This window comes from Camelina sativa, chromosome 9, assembly GCF_000633955.1.
Source record: "Camelina sativa cultivar DH55 chromosome 9, Cs, whole genome shotgun sequence".
In the NCBI taxonomy this organism is placed as follows: domain Eukaryota; kingdom Viridiplantae; phylum Streptophyta; class Magnoliopsida; order Brassicales; family Brassicaceae; genus Camelina; species Camelina sativa.
The window spans coordinates 765042-785135 of NC_025693.1; the positions used below are offsets into that span (position 1 = coordinate 765042).

Here is a 20094-nt window from a genome sequence, read left to right on the forward strand (position 1 = left end):
AGAAAAATAAAACGATTAAAGACTTTGCCCTTTTCGAGTGTTTCTTCCAGAATCCACATTAAAAATATATAAGACTTTCCTGCGATTCCATCTAAAATCATAAAATTATCAGAGAATCGAGAAAAGAAGAAAAAATGACTTTCTAGAATTTAATTTGAATTTTAGCTGTTTCACAACATCTAGATTTAATCAAATGTTGAGAAGTAGACTGAGAGAGAAGAATAGAAATGTGACACCCCGGTTTTAGAGACTTGCAGAGAGGTTTAAAAGAATTGATTACCTATGTCACTAAAGTGCATTTATCTTTTCAGTTAAGAGTCCTGAGAGAACTCCAGAGTTAAGCGTACTTGAGCTAGAGTAGTTTCAGGATGAGTGACTTTCCGGGAAGTGATTGTCGGAACTGTGCGAGTGAGGACAAAACATAGGGAAATATCATGAGGTGATTTGTAGGGATGGTAACAAGTCTTTAAAGGCTCCCGTATAGCAAACTGGCCGTCAGATATAGATGAGCTCACAGATTTAGTGAGAGGACGTGAGACTCATTAAGAAAAATGAAATCATGGACTGAGATTGGATATGAGGTCCACTAAAATGTGACGATCGGAATCATGGACTGAGATTGGATATGAGGTCCACTAAAATGTGACGATCGGAATCATGGACTGAGATTGGATATGAGGTCCACTAAAATGTGACGATCGGAATCATGGACTGAGATTGGATATGAGGTCCACTAAAATGTGACGATCGGAGCGTTACAGAACCTTCTAAAATATATGAGAATTATTAATATTTTATGCTCACAAAACCTAAACTAAACCTAACCCCTTAATATATTTACTATGCTCGATTATAAAAAACACAAAATCTGAAAACGACATTTGAATATAAATGTCTATATTTAAACAGTTAAATATACGCATGACATGAAAAAGACGTAGAAAATTGGTTCAAAGGGTTTAAAACTGAATTTAAAATAACCATTCTTTCGGTTGGTCGAAATCTCGCACCGATCTTTACTGGTTTTATTTTCTCAACTACTACAATTTTATTGCATCGATCAGCTGTAGATTTGAGACCTCAGTATGAATTTAGGTTTGAAGTTTTATAAGCTACTAAAATGGTTAATTAAGCTAAAATTTTGGTGAGATATTAATAGTATTGTACTAGCTAGAAGTCTAGAACCCCACAGTCTATAATTTAAGAAAATAAAGAAATAAAAAAGAAAGAAGATGTCGGCATCAGAGGAAGACCCGAGCAAGTCGTGAGGGTTGAAATGGTCGGACACCACATGCTCTCTTTTTCCCTCTCTAATAATACATATATGCAAGTTATCAACTCTCTCTTCATATAAATAGTTTTTTTTTCTTTCGTTTGAGTCTGATTAACAGATTATGATTGTTATAAAATATAATTTCATGTCTTAATAGGAGTAGGTTTTGTTTTCAATGAGTTATAATACTATTTCGTTTCTTTCAATACTTAATTAGAAAAACTACTTTTTACTACGATTTTTAAGGATTTTTTCTTCTGAAACCAGAATATTCCAAATAAGGTTCCATAATACTCCACGGAATATGTAGAAGAGACAAGTTTTCTAACAATTTAGAACGTATATACTACTAGGCTACTATCTATGATTGAACCGACGACCAATCCAACAACTATGGTCCAAAACAAAATTGTACATTGCTACCATATATCAGTTTTATCAAAAAAATGATGAGGAAATAAATCATTGTTATGGCCATATGGAGTTTTCACTCCTTGTTGCGAGCTGATTCGATTGCTCTTGTAAGCTTAGATCGTGGTTGTTTTTGTTTGATCGTCTAGCTTTATACTCGTGTTAAGCCTGATCAATATTTCTTAACCCATCATGAGTAGTTTTTTTGGAAACCTAGAAAATGATTGTAGTAACATTGATGATATTAGTTTTAACAAAAAAAATACTATGCTATTCATAATATTATGAAGTAAAGTTCCCCCAAAAAATAAAAATAATGTCAACCAATCGCTGCTTTAAGAAATGTAGTTGGATTGTTTATTGCCTCAAGAAACAAACCACTGGTTTAAAAGAGTATTTTGTCTGAAAATATGAATTATACATTATTAGGTCTTCTTTTTTATATTTCTGTCTAATTATGGACATGTTTTATTTCGAATGTATGGTAATCTTCCAACATTTATAATGATTATACAATAATTTAATTAAATGCTTTTGTTTATATAAATAATAAGGTGCGATTCAATTAGTACACCTCCATGTGACCTGATGGGTTCTCCGTAGACAGAGGTGGGGGCAATTTTGTTGGATCAACCAAACCCAACATTTATTTATATTGGCATTGTATAGATTACATTAGAGTAAATAAACAATGGTTAGAGTCAAATTTATACGAGTGTATGGACTAATAATAAAACTGATTGACGCCAGGTTTAACTAAGGACCCTCAGTGCATGTAAACTTTAAACACCTGCATACGATTGGAAAAAAAAGCAGATAATGAGACATATATATGTATACTTATAATTTCTATGTTCTTGATGATTTCACTACATGATGATCTTATTGTATCAACAATGTTACATTGATGAGCTGATGAGATGTTAAAAATAATCTGTGTAATAATAACTACATGTTCTAATGTAATCTATACAATGTCAATATACATAAATGTTGGGTTTGGTTGATCCAAAAAAAATAAATAATAACTACATGTTATTATATCCAAGTAGTAATATATAACCAATGTGAATGAATTAATAATTTGACAAATACAGTTTTATTTATCCATATTGATTTTAACAAAAAATTGTAAAATGATTTGTAGGAAAAATACAAAACTGTGTACTTAAAAAATGGTGTGTATGTATTGGATCCAAGTAGGATTTCGAAGACTTTGAAGGGCACATCCTTTTCAAAGTTTACTTCTATTAAATGTAATGATGAAGTCATTGTTTACATGTTTCTTTTTTTCTAGAACACATAAATTTTCCACAGTATGATAATTTAAATTAATTGAGTTTTGTTTGTTTTCTCTTTTATAATTGGTTGTTTTGTGGATAAAATCCAAAAATTACAGTCACTATCTTCGACGTGGCTCACTTGCGGCCTGATCCTTTTCTACAATGTAACTTTATTTTATTCTATTTCTTTGTCTTTTAAATCAGTTTAAATTCTTAGCATAATTAAAAGTTATTCTAGATTTCAAACCTAAACCATAATATTTGTACTTCTTTTTATTAGTAAATTTTCTGAAACTATCAATATGAATTATGACTTATATGACACTGTTAAACTGACGGTGATGCCGGTCATTTGGGTCGGTGGTGGTTCCGTTGCGGAGACGTTGACGGTGGGTTGTTTGACGTCAACGTGAAGCATCCCATTCATTCATATGCAAACACAACAGAAGAAGGACAAAGAGTTTACTTTGATAATTATAATGGGCTTTCAAGCCCATAATAAACATGGGGTTTTTTAACAAAATAGACGCCCTGTATTACATCAACCCATTTTCTCAAAATAAGTGAGTTGTATTTGGGCTTTGGGACATTTTTTTTTTCCAACTCTGGTATTGGAGAGAAGACATTCACCAAGGTGCAAAGTGCAAATCATCCAAGAGATCCCTACCAAACACAAACAGGATAACAAGTCTAAACCATGCATATAAAACCTACTCAAAATCCCACTAACACAAATATACAGTATTAAATTTGTTTTAAGAATACGTCTGCACGAAACACACAAGTTTAAACTTCTTTTACTGATGATAAAGTTGCTAAAATTACTTGTAAGTCATAGTATTAACTTTTTTTGGGGCAAAATGTCAAGTAAAAAAGCCATATAACTTACATGACTGAAGTTTATTCTCGTATTTCTCTGCATTGTGCAAAGCAGGCCTGCACATACATATAGTCTGTTTTAAGTTTTTTTAAAATTACATCATGTTCTTAGTGTTAGCTTGATTGATTATAATATATTTACATTAATTGAAAAATCACATGTCGTTTGAGATATTTTTCCAAAAATTTAAAGAAATTCCAACTGTCAACGGTCCACATACGTTATCTATATACAAGTACAAAAAAATAATTTGTTATAACAAAAATGTTGCTGTCTCGTCAAAAACAGAAAAATAAAAATACAGAGAAAACGAATTATTGAAGGGGAAAAATTACACACACAGACCATTCAGGTTTTGATTGATGGAGAGAAAGAAAGATTCCCCCATTATCTTTTTCCTTTTAGTGTCAACAAAAGAAAAAGAAAAAAAGCATATAACCTTAAAGAACAATTTTTTTAATATTGTAAAGAGCAATCAAACAAAAAAATAAGCAAAGAACTCAAACACGGTTTCACATGAATCCCCAATTTCATTGCAAAGCATAACTAAAAAAAATAGTAGCTTTTTGGAGATCGAATCTGTTTTTCTGATGGGTTTTGGCTGAGACTTCTTGAGATAGAGAGAGAGAGTACTGAGTCTGTGTAAAGTTGAAAACTTTTTGAGTTTTTGAGTTAGAGAGAGAGAGAAAGGTGAGAGCTTTTACAGAGAAGGAGAGAGATGGAGATGAAGCAGATGAAGTTTCTTACTCACCAAGCTTTCTTCTCCTCTGTTCGATCAGGAGATCTTAGTCAACTCCAACAGTTAGTTGATAATTTAACCGACGACGAGCTAATCATTGATGAGTCATCCCCTTCTTCCGCCGTCGCTGAGCTTATGTCTGTGCAAAACGACACCGGTGAGACCGCCTTATATATCGCCGCCGCTGAGAATCTTGAAGACATTTTCAGTTACTTGATTAGGTTTTGTAGTTTGGAGACAGTTAAGCTCAGATCCAAATCCGACATGAACGCCTTTCATGTCGCTGCTAAGAAAGGTCACTTGGGTATGTCTCTCTCATTTCCCTCAACCCAATTTCTGCAATCTTCACTCTTTTTTTTTTTTTGCTGAATTCAAAATTTTCAAACTTTGGCTCTGTGTGTTGTGATCTTCACCCTTTTGGGGCTCTTCTGCTTATGGATGATCTCTAGGAATTGTGAAGGAGCTACTGAGATTATGGCCAGAGCTCTGTAGAATCTGCGACGCTTCCAATACGAGTCCGCTTTACGCAGCTGCGGTTCAAGATCACTTAGAAATAGTAAATGCTATGCTTGACGTTGATCCAAGCTGTGCAATGATCGTGAGAAAGAACGGGAAGACATCTCTGCACACAGCGGGAAGGTATGGGCTTCTAAGGATAGTGAAAGCTCTCATTGAGAAAGACGCAGCGATCGTTGGTATCAAAGATAAGAAAGGTCAGACCGCTCTTCACATGGCTGTTAAGGGGAGAAGCATGGAAGTAGTTGAAGAGATTTTACAAGCTGATTACACGATATTGAATGAGAGAGATCGTAAAGGGAACACTGCTCTGCATATCTCTACTCGAAAGGCCCGGCCACAGGTATTATAATAATACACTGCTCCTTTCTTCTTTCAAATATCTAATAATGATACTTACATAGATGCCTTTGGGTTTTGTTTGTTAGATAACGAGCTTGTTGCTGACCTTTACGGCGATTGAAGTGAATGCGATTAACAACCAAAAAGAAACAGCTATGGATTTGGCTGATAAGCTGCAATATAGCGAATCCGCTTTGGAGATCAATGAGGCGTTAGTAGAAGCTGGTGCTAAGCATGGGAGGTTCATTGGTCGGGAAGATGAGGCGAGAGCATTGAAGCGAGCGGTGAGCGATATCAAACACGAGGTGCAGTCTCAGCTTTTGCAGAATGAGAAAACCAACCGCCGTGTCTCTGGGATCGCGAAAGAGTTGAGGAAACTCCACAGAGAAGCAGTTCAAAACACGACTAACTCGATAACGGTGGTGGCGGTTCTGTTTGCTTCCATAGCCTTCTTGGCGATATTCAACTTGCCGGGGCAGTACTTCACGGAGGGGTCGCATGTGGGACAAGCCGATATCGCGGGGAGAACTGGATTCCGCATTTTCTGTCTTTTAAACGCGACATCGCTGTTTATATCGCTAGCGGTTGTGGTGGTTCAGATAACTTTGGTTGCATGGGACACACGGGCGCAGAAGAAAGTTGTGTCTGTTGTGAATAAGCTAATGTGGGCAGCTTGTGCATGCACGTTCGGAGCATTTTTGGCGATCGCGTTTGCGGTTGTGGGAAAGGGGAATTCATGGATGGCGATTACGGTGACGTTGCTTGGAGCACCCATCTTGGTAGGGACATTGGCGAGTATGTGTTACTTCGTGTTTCGGCAGCGGTTTAGGAGCGGTAGTGATTCGCAGAGAAGGATTAGGAGAGGGAGTAGCAAGTCGTTTTCATGGTCTTACTCTCATCATGTTTCTGATTTTGAAGATGAATCAGATTTCGAGAAGATTATTGCTCTTTGAATCTCAACACTTAGTTGCTGCTGCTTAAGCGTCTTTGTATAGAGCCTCCCTCTTCTTGTTGTGTATTCTTAGAATAAATGAAAGTAACAATCTTCTTGTAGCATCTGTCTGTATCATACAGTATATAGCAGCAATAAAGTCGCCACCAGTATACCATATCTGATATCTTTATTGTTTCTTTTGTACTACCGGATTCAAGTATTCATTCAAGTAATAGTGAATCATGCGTTAGGATTTAGGAACTAGGAAGTTTTGATAATTCGACGATGAGCACTATCATATGCACCCTTCAAATGTTAATCAATCAGCTTATAATCATATCCATATTTTAAAACACTAAATTTTAATTAATTACAATTATTTATTTCTGTTATTTTTTTTATAGCATTCTAATGAATGATTAATGACAATTAAAAATAAAATAAATAATATAAGATATTAATATTTAATTATTGCATTTTTGTAATTCCTATATATACTTTATGTAAGAGTTCATGTGTGTAGCATATGCTATTATGTTTATAAGAAGTTCAACATGTTTGTATGATATATATATGTAAGATAAGATATATATATATATATATGTGATATTTTTGTAAAAAATTTGATGAAATATTTAATTTTTCTATCATCTAAATTGATTTTAATTTTTTTTAAGCATATTAGTACTACATATATATTATTCTTATATTATGAACATCAAGATGTACAATTTTATTTTTAATTCTACTTGTCATCCTAATATATGTTGAGTATATTCTATTTTGCTTTTATTTTTTATTCATTTTAAGATAAATAATTCACATGAAATTATTATGTAACTATTTTTCAATTTATATTCACTTATTAATATTATTCTAAACATATATCATTTATCAGTATATAGTTAATTAACATATATATAATATGTTTATATTAATTTATTGAAACCAAATTATTGTAAATTGTAAATATATATAAGTTAGGTTCTAGTCTCACTTATACTGGTATAAATGAATCATTTTCCATATGATTTTTATATATGACTTCATCAATCATTTTGGAAAAGCGTTTTTAGTTTTTGATTAATTATCTCGAATTATATTTATTTTCATAATGAATCTAAATAATATAATAAATAATAGGTAAGTTTTTTTGAATTTGTTAGACAGTGGAAAAACTATTGAAGGAACTAAAACTATAAAACCATAATTGAGGATATTTTAAAAATAATTTTTGTACAAGAAAAATACTTACTCTTGTATTGATAGATATAGTTGATTGTAATATTTTTATGCTTCGTCAGGAACTCGAATAGACTTTTTTCAATCGAACTTGTATAACCCACGCAAATATTGATCGAGACTATTTCTCCAGTGAAGCTCTCATCTCTCATTCTTTGGCAAAACACTTCGTAGAAGTTTGCAGTTACCAGTTTAAAGGGTATAAATGATCCTACCATACACTAGTGGTATCATTATTTGTATGTTTGACCTCCTTTCCCCCACCACATAATTTAGAAATGAAATTTTAACTTAGAAAATAAATTCAAATTATGATATATATAGATGGAGATTAAATAGATGCAGATTACTAGGAAATAAACTGAAATTATGAAGTGCGTACAAAACAGTCCTAGAACAGAAATAATTTAATTTTAATTTCTGCCATAAGAAAATAATTTCTTAAATAAATGTCGGTTATTATTATTATTACATAGTAAACTATTAGATTATGCAATTGAGATCCGGTTTATGTAGACCGAGTAATTAAGTTCGGTTATTTATCTACAAGTTGTAACAACTACGGTATGTAATATATTTGAAATTTTAAGTTGAAATGCAAATATGAAAGGGTCACTATATTGTTAGTGTAATAGAGAATAAAACGAACATGCTCGCAAAGCCAGTTTTAAAATTGACGAAATCTCGCTTGGTTTAGTCCGGTTATCCAATTTGGTTGGATAAAAACCAATAAAAATCTGGAAGACAATTGCTCACGTGATCTGCATATGATCATCGTCCCGTTTATAACAATATTACAATAGTATGAATTTTAATTAAAGAATAAGCTAGGTTATTCAAATCACTTTATCCATGTCCCCAGTGAGAAAGAGAGAGAAAAAAAAATCTAAAGACTTTTGGCTAAAAAAAAAAAAATGATTGCCGCTGCGCTTAGCACTGGACCTCGTTCTTTCCATGGTTTAGTCGTTGCTCACGCGCTACGAACAAGGCGCGGTAAATGCTTCTCTGTAGCCTTAATTAAAGATGTATACTTTCCTGATTTCTTTAACAAGTACTCCATTGCTGAAAGCTTATAAAACTCACAACTGAATTATTTGTTACTTGTTAGAATCAAATGCTTGTTTTTGGTTTTGTGTGTGTTGGATATGGGCTTTTCCCCATATGCCAACTCGACTCAACAAAGACTCACCAGAGATAGCAGGAAATGGGCCAACCTCGGAGGACAATCTCGGGACTTTTCGGGATTTCACGCAGAAAACCCTAGTGTGCCCTAACTCTTCATTCGCTTATAAATAGCTCGAGACATCTATTGGAAAGGAGGGCCGGACCCTCGGGAAATACCCAGAGAGCAATATTTTGCGTCTAAAACTATTATCGTCTTTTGTGTAATTCTTTTCAGCTTCCGAACTCGTCATTATTCACTTGTTAGTTCTCCTGTGAACTGACGAGCTCAATCTTGACTCGTGTTAGTGACGACTTCACGTTTTTATCGTTAATAAAAGAACCAGCTTCACTCTTTCCCCAAAAAATCTTTATTTACTTAGTGTTGTGCAATCCCCGGTACAAACAATTGGCGCCCACCGTGGGGCAAGAGTAGAGCGCTTCTTTTGACGAATCAAGACCAACGGTCCTCACTTCCTCGAAGTTTCAAGACTCATGACGAACCCCAGCGAAGACCTCAACGAAGCAACGGAGCAGCGATGGGAGCGAACGAGAACACGAATTGTCCCCCCGCCGAGCACAACCGAAGGCTCCCTACCAAGTACAACCCCTACACCAGCGCCCGATACGCCATCAGAACCTCTTGTTGCCACACATACCCAACATCTCCAAACCGTGGCTCTAGTTTTCACTAACGGTGCTGCCCTCCCAGCTCCCTTGCTTGGTAGACACAGAAACAAACTCGACGATCTGATGCAGACTATCATGGACATACTCGTTAGCCAGGACAGGCGAACAACCGAGCAACTTGACACACTCGCTACAACATAAAAAAAGCTTACCATAATCAAATCAACTGACTCCAACAACTGAGGAACAAGCACCGACACACCATCGACTTTCCAAAGAAAGATCCATGAAACCACCACTTTTCACCAAACTCAAGAATGTCGTCAAAATCACGATCGTCGGTCAAAACCTCGATGATGAAACCAAAACCTCCACTCTTCCACAATATCTATCGATATCGTCGAAAGCATCACCGTGAGAAGTGCCGACCTCATGAGAGGTGTCGCCAAGCTCGCGTCAACCAAACCCGACATCAACGCTCAGCTCCACATCCCCTTGATCGATCTCAAAGCTAGCCGGATCCAGATCGGCAGATTCTCGGTCGCTCCACTCTCCGATTAAAAAAGCATCACCACGAGCAGCCTCGCAAGAGATACTAATCTCACGAAACGTACCAATCTCACGAGAGGTGCCGATCTCGCGATGACCAAAACCAGCGTTCATGCTTTCACTCTCGACCTCACCATCCCTTTGCCTATCTCACCTCCTGGTCGCAAAGCCGACCTTTACCTCGCTTCTCAACCNACCTCCGAGAAATCAAAGCATCACCACGGGCGGCCTCGCAAGAGATACCAATCTCACAAGAGGTGCCGATCTCGCGATGACCAAAACCAGCGTTCATGCTTTCACTCTCGACCTCACCATCCCTTTGCCTATCTCACCTCCTGGTCGCAAAGCCGACCTTTACCTCGCTTCTCAACCAAGCGAGAATCACACTCAATATGCCGACCTCCACTCTCGCTTTTATGAGCCATCTCCACCCAACGAACCTTGAGACCTTTGACCTCTCTCGCTCTGGAATAAAGAGAGGGGTGGAACCTTTGACCTCTCTCGCTCATATCGCCCAATCTACCTCCAATATATTTGTATAGCCAACCTCGCCACCTCCAATTATGAGCCGACCTCGGAGTTCACCCCAACGGTTAGACAAATGCCGACATGGATTGGAGATATGCCGCCCACACAGGGACGACCTCTATGGCACCGTAAAACGTCCCACCAACCTCTATTGGCCGACCCATTCACCCATAGTGCCGATTTTGCCAACTCTGATGCACAAACGCTGACCCTCACCAGTCAATCCTCCCTCCTTGCTCGAAGACTGATCTCAATCTTGATTGCGCGAGACCCCAACTCGCGCCGCCCTCCAACCCTAGAGGTGTCGACCTCAATTGTCAGCCAATCTGCATTTTCGTCATCGCCACACAACACAGTACCGGACATGTGCCGATCAAGAATAGGCGATTTGCCGACCTCAACTAATGATTTACCAACCATATGTGCATCGCCTCCGATCCGACGACCTGTGACGGCGACACCCTCGGTCGTGCCTCCCTCGCTTTTGCCGCCTTCACGTAGATAAATGACCCAGATCTACAAAGTCTCGGTCACGCCGCCCTCCAGCTCGTCTAACACCAGCACGGGCGACCTCGTGGGAAGTCTAGCCAAGCTCGCGGCAACTAAGCCTAGCCTGCCGACCTCTCAACAAGTCTCTTTCAATAGCGGCGACACTACTAGTTACGCGCAAACCCATCATCTCTTGTTCCTTCTCAATGGCGACCTTGCCTAAACCACTACGCTACCCTCTGATATCTCTAATATCGCGAGAAACGACCTCACTAGCTCTGATATTCCCAACATTCATACTTGGCGACCTGGCAAACGATTGACCTTTCAAACTTATCTATGTTGTCAACCTTCCAAGCTCGTCTCTACTACCGAGCTCGTCACTGACGTTAGCCTTTGGAACTCGTCTCTGCTACCTGCAAGCCAATCATCCAACCAACGACATCGACACAACGGTCTGTCCACAAACCCAACACAAACGATGGCCTCGCAATTCGATCAGCTCGCAGCTTGACATCAACGACCGACTCGCAACTCAATACCTACTTGTCTTGCATGTTTAGAAGATTAACGGTAAGTTAAACATCATAATATCATTAGCTAAAAAAAAAATAAAAAAAATAACGCTTGATATACCGAGCTCATCTGTTCTTCAAAATAAGACATTTACGACAACAAAAAGGTTACACTCGCAAGAGTATACTTAGTCAAATAAGCTCTCTCAAATGAGTCCGTCTTAACGAGTGTCCAGCTTTACATCGTCACCCTGGCCAGGTGTACGATTTAAAACGCGTTCCACATGGATGCAGCGGTGAAATAATCCGCACAAAAAAGCCGGGCCCAGTCTCGCATTCAGCTAGCAGGCGGTTAAGTTTGAATAAGCCAAGTTCATACTTGCACATTCTTGCCGACCTCGGGGCACCCACAGGGTAAGCCGGACACCAAGGTCGCACCTAAAAGGTACGACGAGCTCATCTCAACTACCATCCAAAAACTTGGTATTCGAAACACATAACAGGATAAGCCGAGAGACGTCTTGCCCCGTAAAATACATCTCGAAACCAAGCAAAAAGCCGAGCATGTTTCGCAGCATCTTGAAAGTGCCTGAACTAATAAGCCATGCTCCGGCTTGCATGTTCTTGCCAACCCCAAACATCCACAGGGTAATCTGGACACGAAAGCCGCACCTAAAGGTACGGTGAGTACGTCTCGCCTACCACTATACGCTCGTATTCCTCACGCTCGAGGACCTAACACTTGACAATCTCGCACTCAACGCTCTCACGCTCGAAAATACCCTTACGCTCGCGCTCGACGACGCTCTCACACCTGATGACGCTTCCCTTCACGCTCGATGATGCTCTCACGCTTGACGACACTCCCATTCGCGCTCGATGTCCTCGCGCTCGACACGCCCTCACACTCGATGATCTCTCGCTCGCCAACCTTACGCTTGCGATTTGCACTCTCGTGTTCGCCACCCTAACACTATGCTCTTGCGCTCGCCAACCTCACGCTTGCCGCACTCTAGTTAGCCACCCTCACAGATGCTCTTTCGCTCGTCTAGCTCACGCTTGTTGCCCTCACGCACTACGCTTTTGCGCTCGCCGCGCTCATGCTCGACGCTCTCGCCGTCCTCATGCTCGATGCTCTCGCACTTGCCGCCCTTACGCTCGACTCTTTCGCGCTTGCGGCCCTCACAATCGACGCTCTAGCGGACGCCACCCTCATGCTCGAAGCTTGATGCTCTCACGCCTTCACGCTCCCACGCTCGACGCTCACACTCTCATGCTCGACGTGCTTGCACTATCTGCCCCTATAGTTTGACGCCTACCTCAAGCTTGGTGCCTACCTATAGCTTGGCGCCTAACTCCAGTTTGGTGCCGACCTCCAGTTTGGCGCCTACCTATAGCTTCGCGCCTAACTCCAGTTTGGTGCCGACCTCTAGTTTGGCGCCTACCTCCAGCTTGGCACCTATCTCAAGCTTGGTGCCTACCTACAGCTTGGCTCCTACCTCAAGCTTGGTGCCGGCCTCAAGTTTGGTGCCGACTTCAAGCTTGGCGCCTACCTCCAGTTTGGTGCAGACCTCCATCTTGGCGCCTATCTCAAGCTTGGTGCCGACCTCTAGCTTGGCGCCTACCTCAAACTTGGCGCCTACCTCCGTTCTCAAGCTTGGTGCCTATCTCCACTTTCATTCTCGATGAAGACCTCTACTCTCCTTCTCATGGCCGATCTCTACTCTCATTTTCGATGCCGACCTCACAACCTTCTCCCGCGCTCTCTTAAGTGCCATCCTCAAGTTGACGATCAAATCTCTCCTTGTCGCTCCCATGAGAAGACGTGGGACGCAAGCGCACAACATGAACACCAATCTCATCTCGTCGATCTGAAAATTTCCATCTAGCGCACAATTACCGATCTTCGTTCGCTGATCTCTCCTCTCACTCGCAAGATCAACATTTTCTTGCCGATCTCTTTCCTTGCTCGCAAGACCAACCTCGAGATCACTCTTGATTGCGTAACCGAAACTCAACTCTCTGATCTCCTTCCTCACACGTAGAACCAACCTTGAAATCATTCTTGATCGCGTGAGATCCGAACTCAATTCGCCGACCTTATCCGCCGATCTCATATACCGATCTCATCCGCCGATCTCATCCTTCCTCACACGTAGAACTGACCTCAGAATCATTCTCGATCGCGTGAGATCCAAACTCAATTCGCCAATCTCATCCGCCGATCTCATCCTCACTCTCGGTGGCGACCTCAAACTTACTCGCCGACCTCAATCTCACTCTCGGTGGCGACCTCAAACTCACTCTCGGTGGTGACCTCCACCTCACTTGCCGACCTCAATCTCAATCTCGCCGACCTCAATCTCACTCTCGGTGGCGACCTCAATCTCACTCACTCTCGCTCGCCGACCTCAATCTCAATCTCGTCAACCTCGATCTCAATCTCGTCAACCTCAATCTTCGCCTGCTGGTCTGGCTCAATTTCTCTGACCCTTAGTTACCAAATATGTGTGGCAACTCCGTCCTCAACCATTGCAGATCCATTATCAAGCACTACACTCTGTAAAAACGTGCTCAAGGCGCATAACATCTAGATGAGATCCACGCTCAACGCTCCACGCGCCAGGCGCCACGCTCCGCAAAGACGTGCTCAAGACACACAACATTCATACAAGCTCCGCGCTCCAGAACAACACACTCAACGCATACAACATCAGAACGAGCTCCGAGCAAGATCTTGTAGTCTGGAACGCCTAACGCCGAGCAGGCATATGTTAAGACTCAAAGTACGCCCGCCGATCACAGAAATACCTCGCTCGCCGGACTAAGGGGGGGGACTATTGTTGGATATGGGCTTTGCCCCATATGCCAACTCGGCCCAACAAAGACTCACCAGAGATAGCAGGAAATGGGCCAACCTCGGAGGACAATCTCGGGATTTCTCGGGATTTCACGCAGAAAATCCTAGTGTGCCCTAACTCTTCATTCGCTTATAAATAGCTAGAGAGATCTATTGGAAAGGAGGGCCGGACCCTCGGGAAATACCTAGAGAGCAATATTTTGCGTCTAAAACTATTATCGTCTTTTGTGTAATTCTTTTCAGCTTCCGAGCTCGTCATTATTCACTTGTTAGTTCTCCTGTGAACTGATNTCAAGCTCGCCGACCTCAATCTCCGCATGCCGGTCTGGCTCAATTTCTTTGATCCTTGGTTACGAACTATGTGCGGCAACTCCGTCCTCAACCATTGCAGATCCATTATCAAGCACTACACTCTGTAAAAACGTGCTCAAGGCGCATAACATCTAGATGAGATCCACGCTCAACGCTCCACGCGCCAGGCGCCACGCTCCGCAAAGACGTGCTCAAGACACACAACATTCATACAAGCTCCGCGCTCCAGAACAACACACTCAACGCATACAACATCAGAACGAGCTCCGAGCAAGATCTTGTAGTCTGGAACGCCTAACGCCGAGCAGGCATATGTTAAGACTCAAAGTACGCCCGCCGATCACAGAAATACCTCGCTCGCCGGACTAAGGGGGGGGACTATTGTTGGATATGGGCTTTGCCCCATATGCCAACTCGGCCCAACAAAGACTCACCAGAGATAGCAGGAAATGGGCCAACCTCGGAGGACAATCTCGGGATTTCTCGGGATTTCACGCAGAAAATCCTAGTGTGCCCTAACTCTTCATTCGCTTATAAATAGCTAGAGAGATCTATTGGAAAGGAGGGCCGGACCCTCGGGAAATACCTAGAGAGCAATATTTTGCGTCTAAAACTATTATCGTCTTTTGTGTAATTCTTTTCAGCTTCCGAGCTCGTCATTATTCACTTGTTAGTTCTCCTGTGAACTGATGAGCTCAATCTTGACTCGTGTTAGTGACGACCTCACGTTTTTATCGTTAATAAAAGAACCAGCTTCACTCTTTCCCCAAAATTTTTTTATTTACTTAGTGTTGTGGAATCCCCGGTACAAACAGTGTGTCTGCCATGGTTGGAGTTATTGAGTAATCGTTTGTAAAGTTTTTTTTTTTTTTTTTATGGAGGAGTTCATGAGAACCAATCACTTGGAAGATGGAAATAATTAATGTTTTCTTCAAGGGTGCTAAAGGGTGGGATACTGGGATGAGGGCAACAGATCAGCTTTATGATCAGATGATTGAAGAAGATTGCAAAGCTGGAGATCATTCTAATGCCTTAGACATCTCTTACGAAACGGTGACGTTGCTTGGAGCACCCATCTTGGTAGGGACATTGGCGAGTATGTGTTACTTCGTGTTTGGGCAGCGGTTTAGGAGCGGTAGTGATTCGCAGAGAAGGATTAGGAGAGGGAGTAGCAAGTCGTTTTCATGGTCTTACTCTCATCATGTTTCTGATTTTGAAGATGAATCAGATTTCGAGAAGATTATTTCTCTTTGAATCTCAACACTTAGTTGCTGCTGTTGAAGCGTCTTTGTATAGAACCTCCCTACTTTTGTTGTGTACTCTTGGAATAAATGAAAGTAATAATCTTCTTGTAGTATCTGTCTGTATCATACAGTATATAGCAGCAAAAAAGTGGCCACCATACCATATCTGATATCTTTATTGTTTTTTTTGTACTACCGGATTCAAGTATCGATACTATTAAAAGGGAAACATTTTAAAGAAGTAGACATAAATTAAAATATTATTACATGAAATACCATTGGATCTCGGGTTGACCCGGTATATTTCTATTCGGATCGTGATTAATGTGACTAAGCAGATGAGTTGTAAACCCGTATCCAAACATATACAATCATTTAAATTTGTTACCATAGAAATCAGACTCTTCAATTCGAAAATATATATATGTAAACATATTTAATTTCATAATATATTTTGAAATACTTTTGGAAACAAAAATTTATTTTTAATATAATGATAACTATTTGATTGGGTAAAAAATTGGTCAAATCTAATTTGTTATCATAAATTATGTGGTTAATTTAAGGAAACAAATATTGGTTTATTAAAAATGGAAATAGATAACGTTAGATATTCAAATTTGTTCTAAAACTTAATATATTTTATGGAAATAAAAGAATAATTAAAAAAAAAATAACTAATGAAATCTATACTATTAAAAGGGAAGCATTATTTACAAGGCAAAGTGAAACTTGGGAATATATGACATAAAATGACCTTGAATATATTTCAAAGCATACAATAAAAGAAGGACAATAAAATAATTTTAAATATGAAAACAGGCAGATCTGTTTATTACCCGGGTTTTGTTAATTCGGATCGTATTTTACAAAGCGGATCAAGAATAAAATGTCTAGGATCCAAACAAAATCGACCACAATTATATACAATAAAAGTCAAACAAAAAAATATATATTTTAGGGAACTAAAAACAAATCAGTATCGGTGATAATTAGTAACTTCCATAGCTAATAATAATATTATGGAGCATTAATCACATAATCTTAAATAACATATAATTCAATATAGAAAGCTATCCATATTTAAATTCCAATTAAAAATGAATCATTAAGTTGATATCTCGAATGTTACCTTATCAAATGATATCAAATCAAATATCTAATCAACATTAAGTGGTTGCTAATTAACAAGTTAAATACGACCACAATTTCAGTAAGTTGCAAAATAGTTTTTATTTAGTAAATTAATGTGATACAAAACTCTACATGTTTCATATCTTTTCTTGATTTAGTTTGAAAGATTGAAATTTATCACATATACGAAATTCTAGCTACTTACCAAAATTTGTAGTTATCTTAGCTACTTACAAAAACGAGTATAAATCTAAAATTTTATATAAGTAAATATATTCAATTTGGTTATATATTTTGAGATATTTTCGGAAACATTGATTATCGATTTTAATGTTACATTGAGCTAATCTAATCTCTGTATAAAACGTGTCGAAGTATTTTGTTTCATTCATTCACAAATTTTTTTTTGAGCATCAATAGTTTGAGTTTTGAGTTTTCTGAATTTTATATTTCAATATCTTTTAGTCTTTCAGATTTGAAACTCTTCAAGAACATTTGAAACATAAAAGTCCAGACTGTAAAACTTCTAAAATATGGTTGCTGTGACACAATCAAGTTATTATAATCAAATTTATCTTATGATTCTTATTGTATAGTTACGGTTTTTCTTTATGTTATAGTACATATATACATTAGCTATAAAAGTGTAGTTTTACTTCATGATTATATTGTTACACGTCGCCTATTGATAATAATCATATTAGTGTGAGTGATTTCTTCGATATATTTCCAAATCATAATAAATTTTGCAGTGTTATAAGGTTCTGACATGGCTGGCTTAAGCATCTGATCAAGGTTTAAAGTAAAAATATAAATAATTCAGTGGTTCCTTCTCTTAGGTTTAATGAACCATGTTCTTTTTGAAATTTAGTACTTTTTATTTGTAAAAGTCTTTTATTAATTATGAAGCTAATTTATGTTTAAATGTATTTTTACAGGGTTGGAAAATTCATGCGTAACTCTAGAAAATATATGTGAGCCCTTTTTGTTTGATTTTGAATTACTCTAATTTTTTTAATGTTTTTAGAATTTTACATCATGGTTAATGAAATACTAACTATTTAACAATTAAATGTTTTGTTTACCTTTCTGAAATTATATCTTAAGATTATCGTAGCTGTGAAAAATTGTAATGAAAATATTGTAATATCTTTCATTTAAGATCTAACTAGGTTCGGACCCGCACGTACGTGCGGGGTTATGCTTATAAACTAATTTATTTTAGTAGTCATAATCAAACTCATACTAATTTAGATTTTAGTTTGACTTTTTTTGGTTTAGTTTATTAATGTTTGAAAATTTAAAATAATAATGGGTTCACCAATATTTTAAAATTTGGAACAACATAATGGTTGGACTGATAACAAACTAAATCAGACAAATGATTGGTTAGATTCTATTAAATTAGTGAACTATCAAATCAAATATATAACCGCTAACAACGATGAAAACCCGTTTGAGACCAATACAAATATTTAGGGGTGGACGTAATTCTCTTTCCGTTTTATCATGTTCCATCATGTCCTACACCCGTTCTCAAATTTCCGTTGCATAAAAGAAAACATTCTCAATATGGGACCAATTTGTATTTTCGATCAAAAACATACATTCTCAAACTCTCGTATAGAACAAACATAAATATAAATATAATTAATAGTATATTTATATCATATGTTATAATAAAAATTTTACAAAATTAATTGACTTCTTTATTCTTATTATATATTATATGGTTCATTCTTAAAGATAAGTTATAAATGAGGAACATAGGCATGTATATTTTGGACATCCCGTGTCCATCGAATGTAAATTTTTGTTATATAATATTTTTTTTTAATTATTATTCGTTTGAAAAATATTTATATTAGTCCAACGAATAAGAGATTAGGAAAAGAATATCCGTATTTAATTGTCAAAAAAAAAAAGCTTCTAACGGGATATCCATGTTTTCCATTTGATTATTTAATTTTTACAAAATTACTACAAAATTAATGGAAATTATACAAACTTTCTTTATATTTTTTTAAAAACATTATCTGTTTTTTTATTATCCAAAAATAGCTGAATTCTACAAAATATATGTTCTTAAATTAACTCTTACCAAAATTATTAAGAATTTAAAATTTTAATGTTGCTATCTAAATTTTCTAATCTCATGTGGTATTTTTCGGGGTAGTCCTGTTTCTAAATTTTATAGACTTTTTAAAGATAATGATGACTTAAAAACAAATTTCAAGATACTCATGTTATAAAATTTTACGTATTGTTTGTTTTCTTTTCCATATACATAATGCTTATAGTGTCATTTTAATAAAGACTGTTCACATCATATATTTGAAAAAATAAGAAAAATCTATAAAAAATCGATTTCTCTATTTATAGACTGGATAATGCTTATAGTGTCATTTTAATAAAGACTGTTCACATCATATATTTGAAAAAATAAGAAAAATCTATAAAAAAATCGATTTCTCTATTTATAGACTGGAAAGAGTCAGGCTAAACATTTTTTATTTTTACGTTTAAAACAACAAAAATCTATATAAAATTTTTTAAAATCTTATTTATTTTTTAGTTAATGCATATACAATATGTTTGAATCTATATGGATGATTAGATTTGGATAATGAATAAATTGTCTAGATTTTGCAAGTCCTAGTAAACCGATGAGAGTATATATATAAGGTTAGTTTTAGAAATAATCCCTAAATTTTAGATATTTGGTAAACTAATTACTGATTTATTTCAAGATTTCTTAAAATAAATCATCTGTTTAAATTAAAGTTAAATTATTTTCATATTACTATTAGAAATTAATTAGATACATTCGTTATGGAAATCTTGTTAAATGATAAGTTTTATTAATTGCAAAACTATCTTATTATTTTATAAAATTCTAATAACTATAAAATTCAAGGAATTGTTAATAGAAATAATTTTGTTTTTATTATAATATTTAAAATTTTCATTTTGTAATCTTATTGGCTGTAATTTTTTTATAGTGACGGTATGTCAAATATTTAAATTTATTATTTGTAATTAATATAATTTC

General features: G+C 37.2%; 1 protein-coding gene across 1 annotated transcript; it reads left to right on the forward strand.

Moving 5' to 3' along the window:
- On the forward strand, positions 4270-6560 carry LOC104710097 (ankyrin repeat-containing protein At2g01680). The gene is made up of 3 exons (XM_010426640.2): positions 4270-4890; positions 5036-5445; positions 5531-6560. Exons 1-3 carry the CDS (start codon positions 4566-4568, stop codon positions 6395-6397), a joined length of 1602 nt encoding a protein of 533 aa, XP_010424942.1. The 5' UTR covers positions 4270-4565; the 3' UTR covers positions 6398-6560.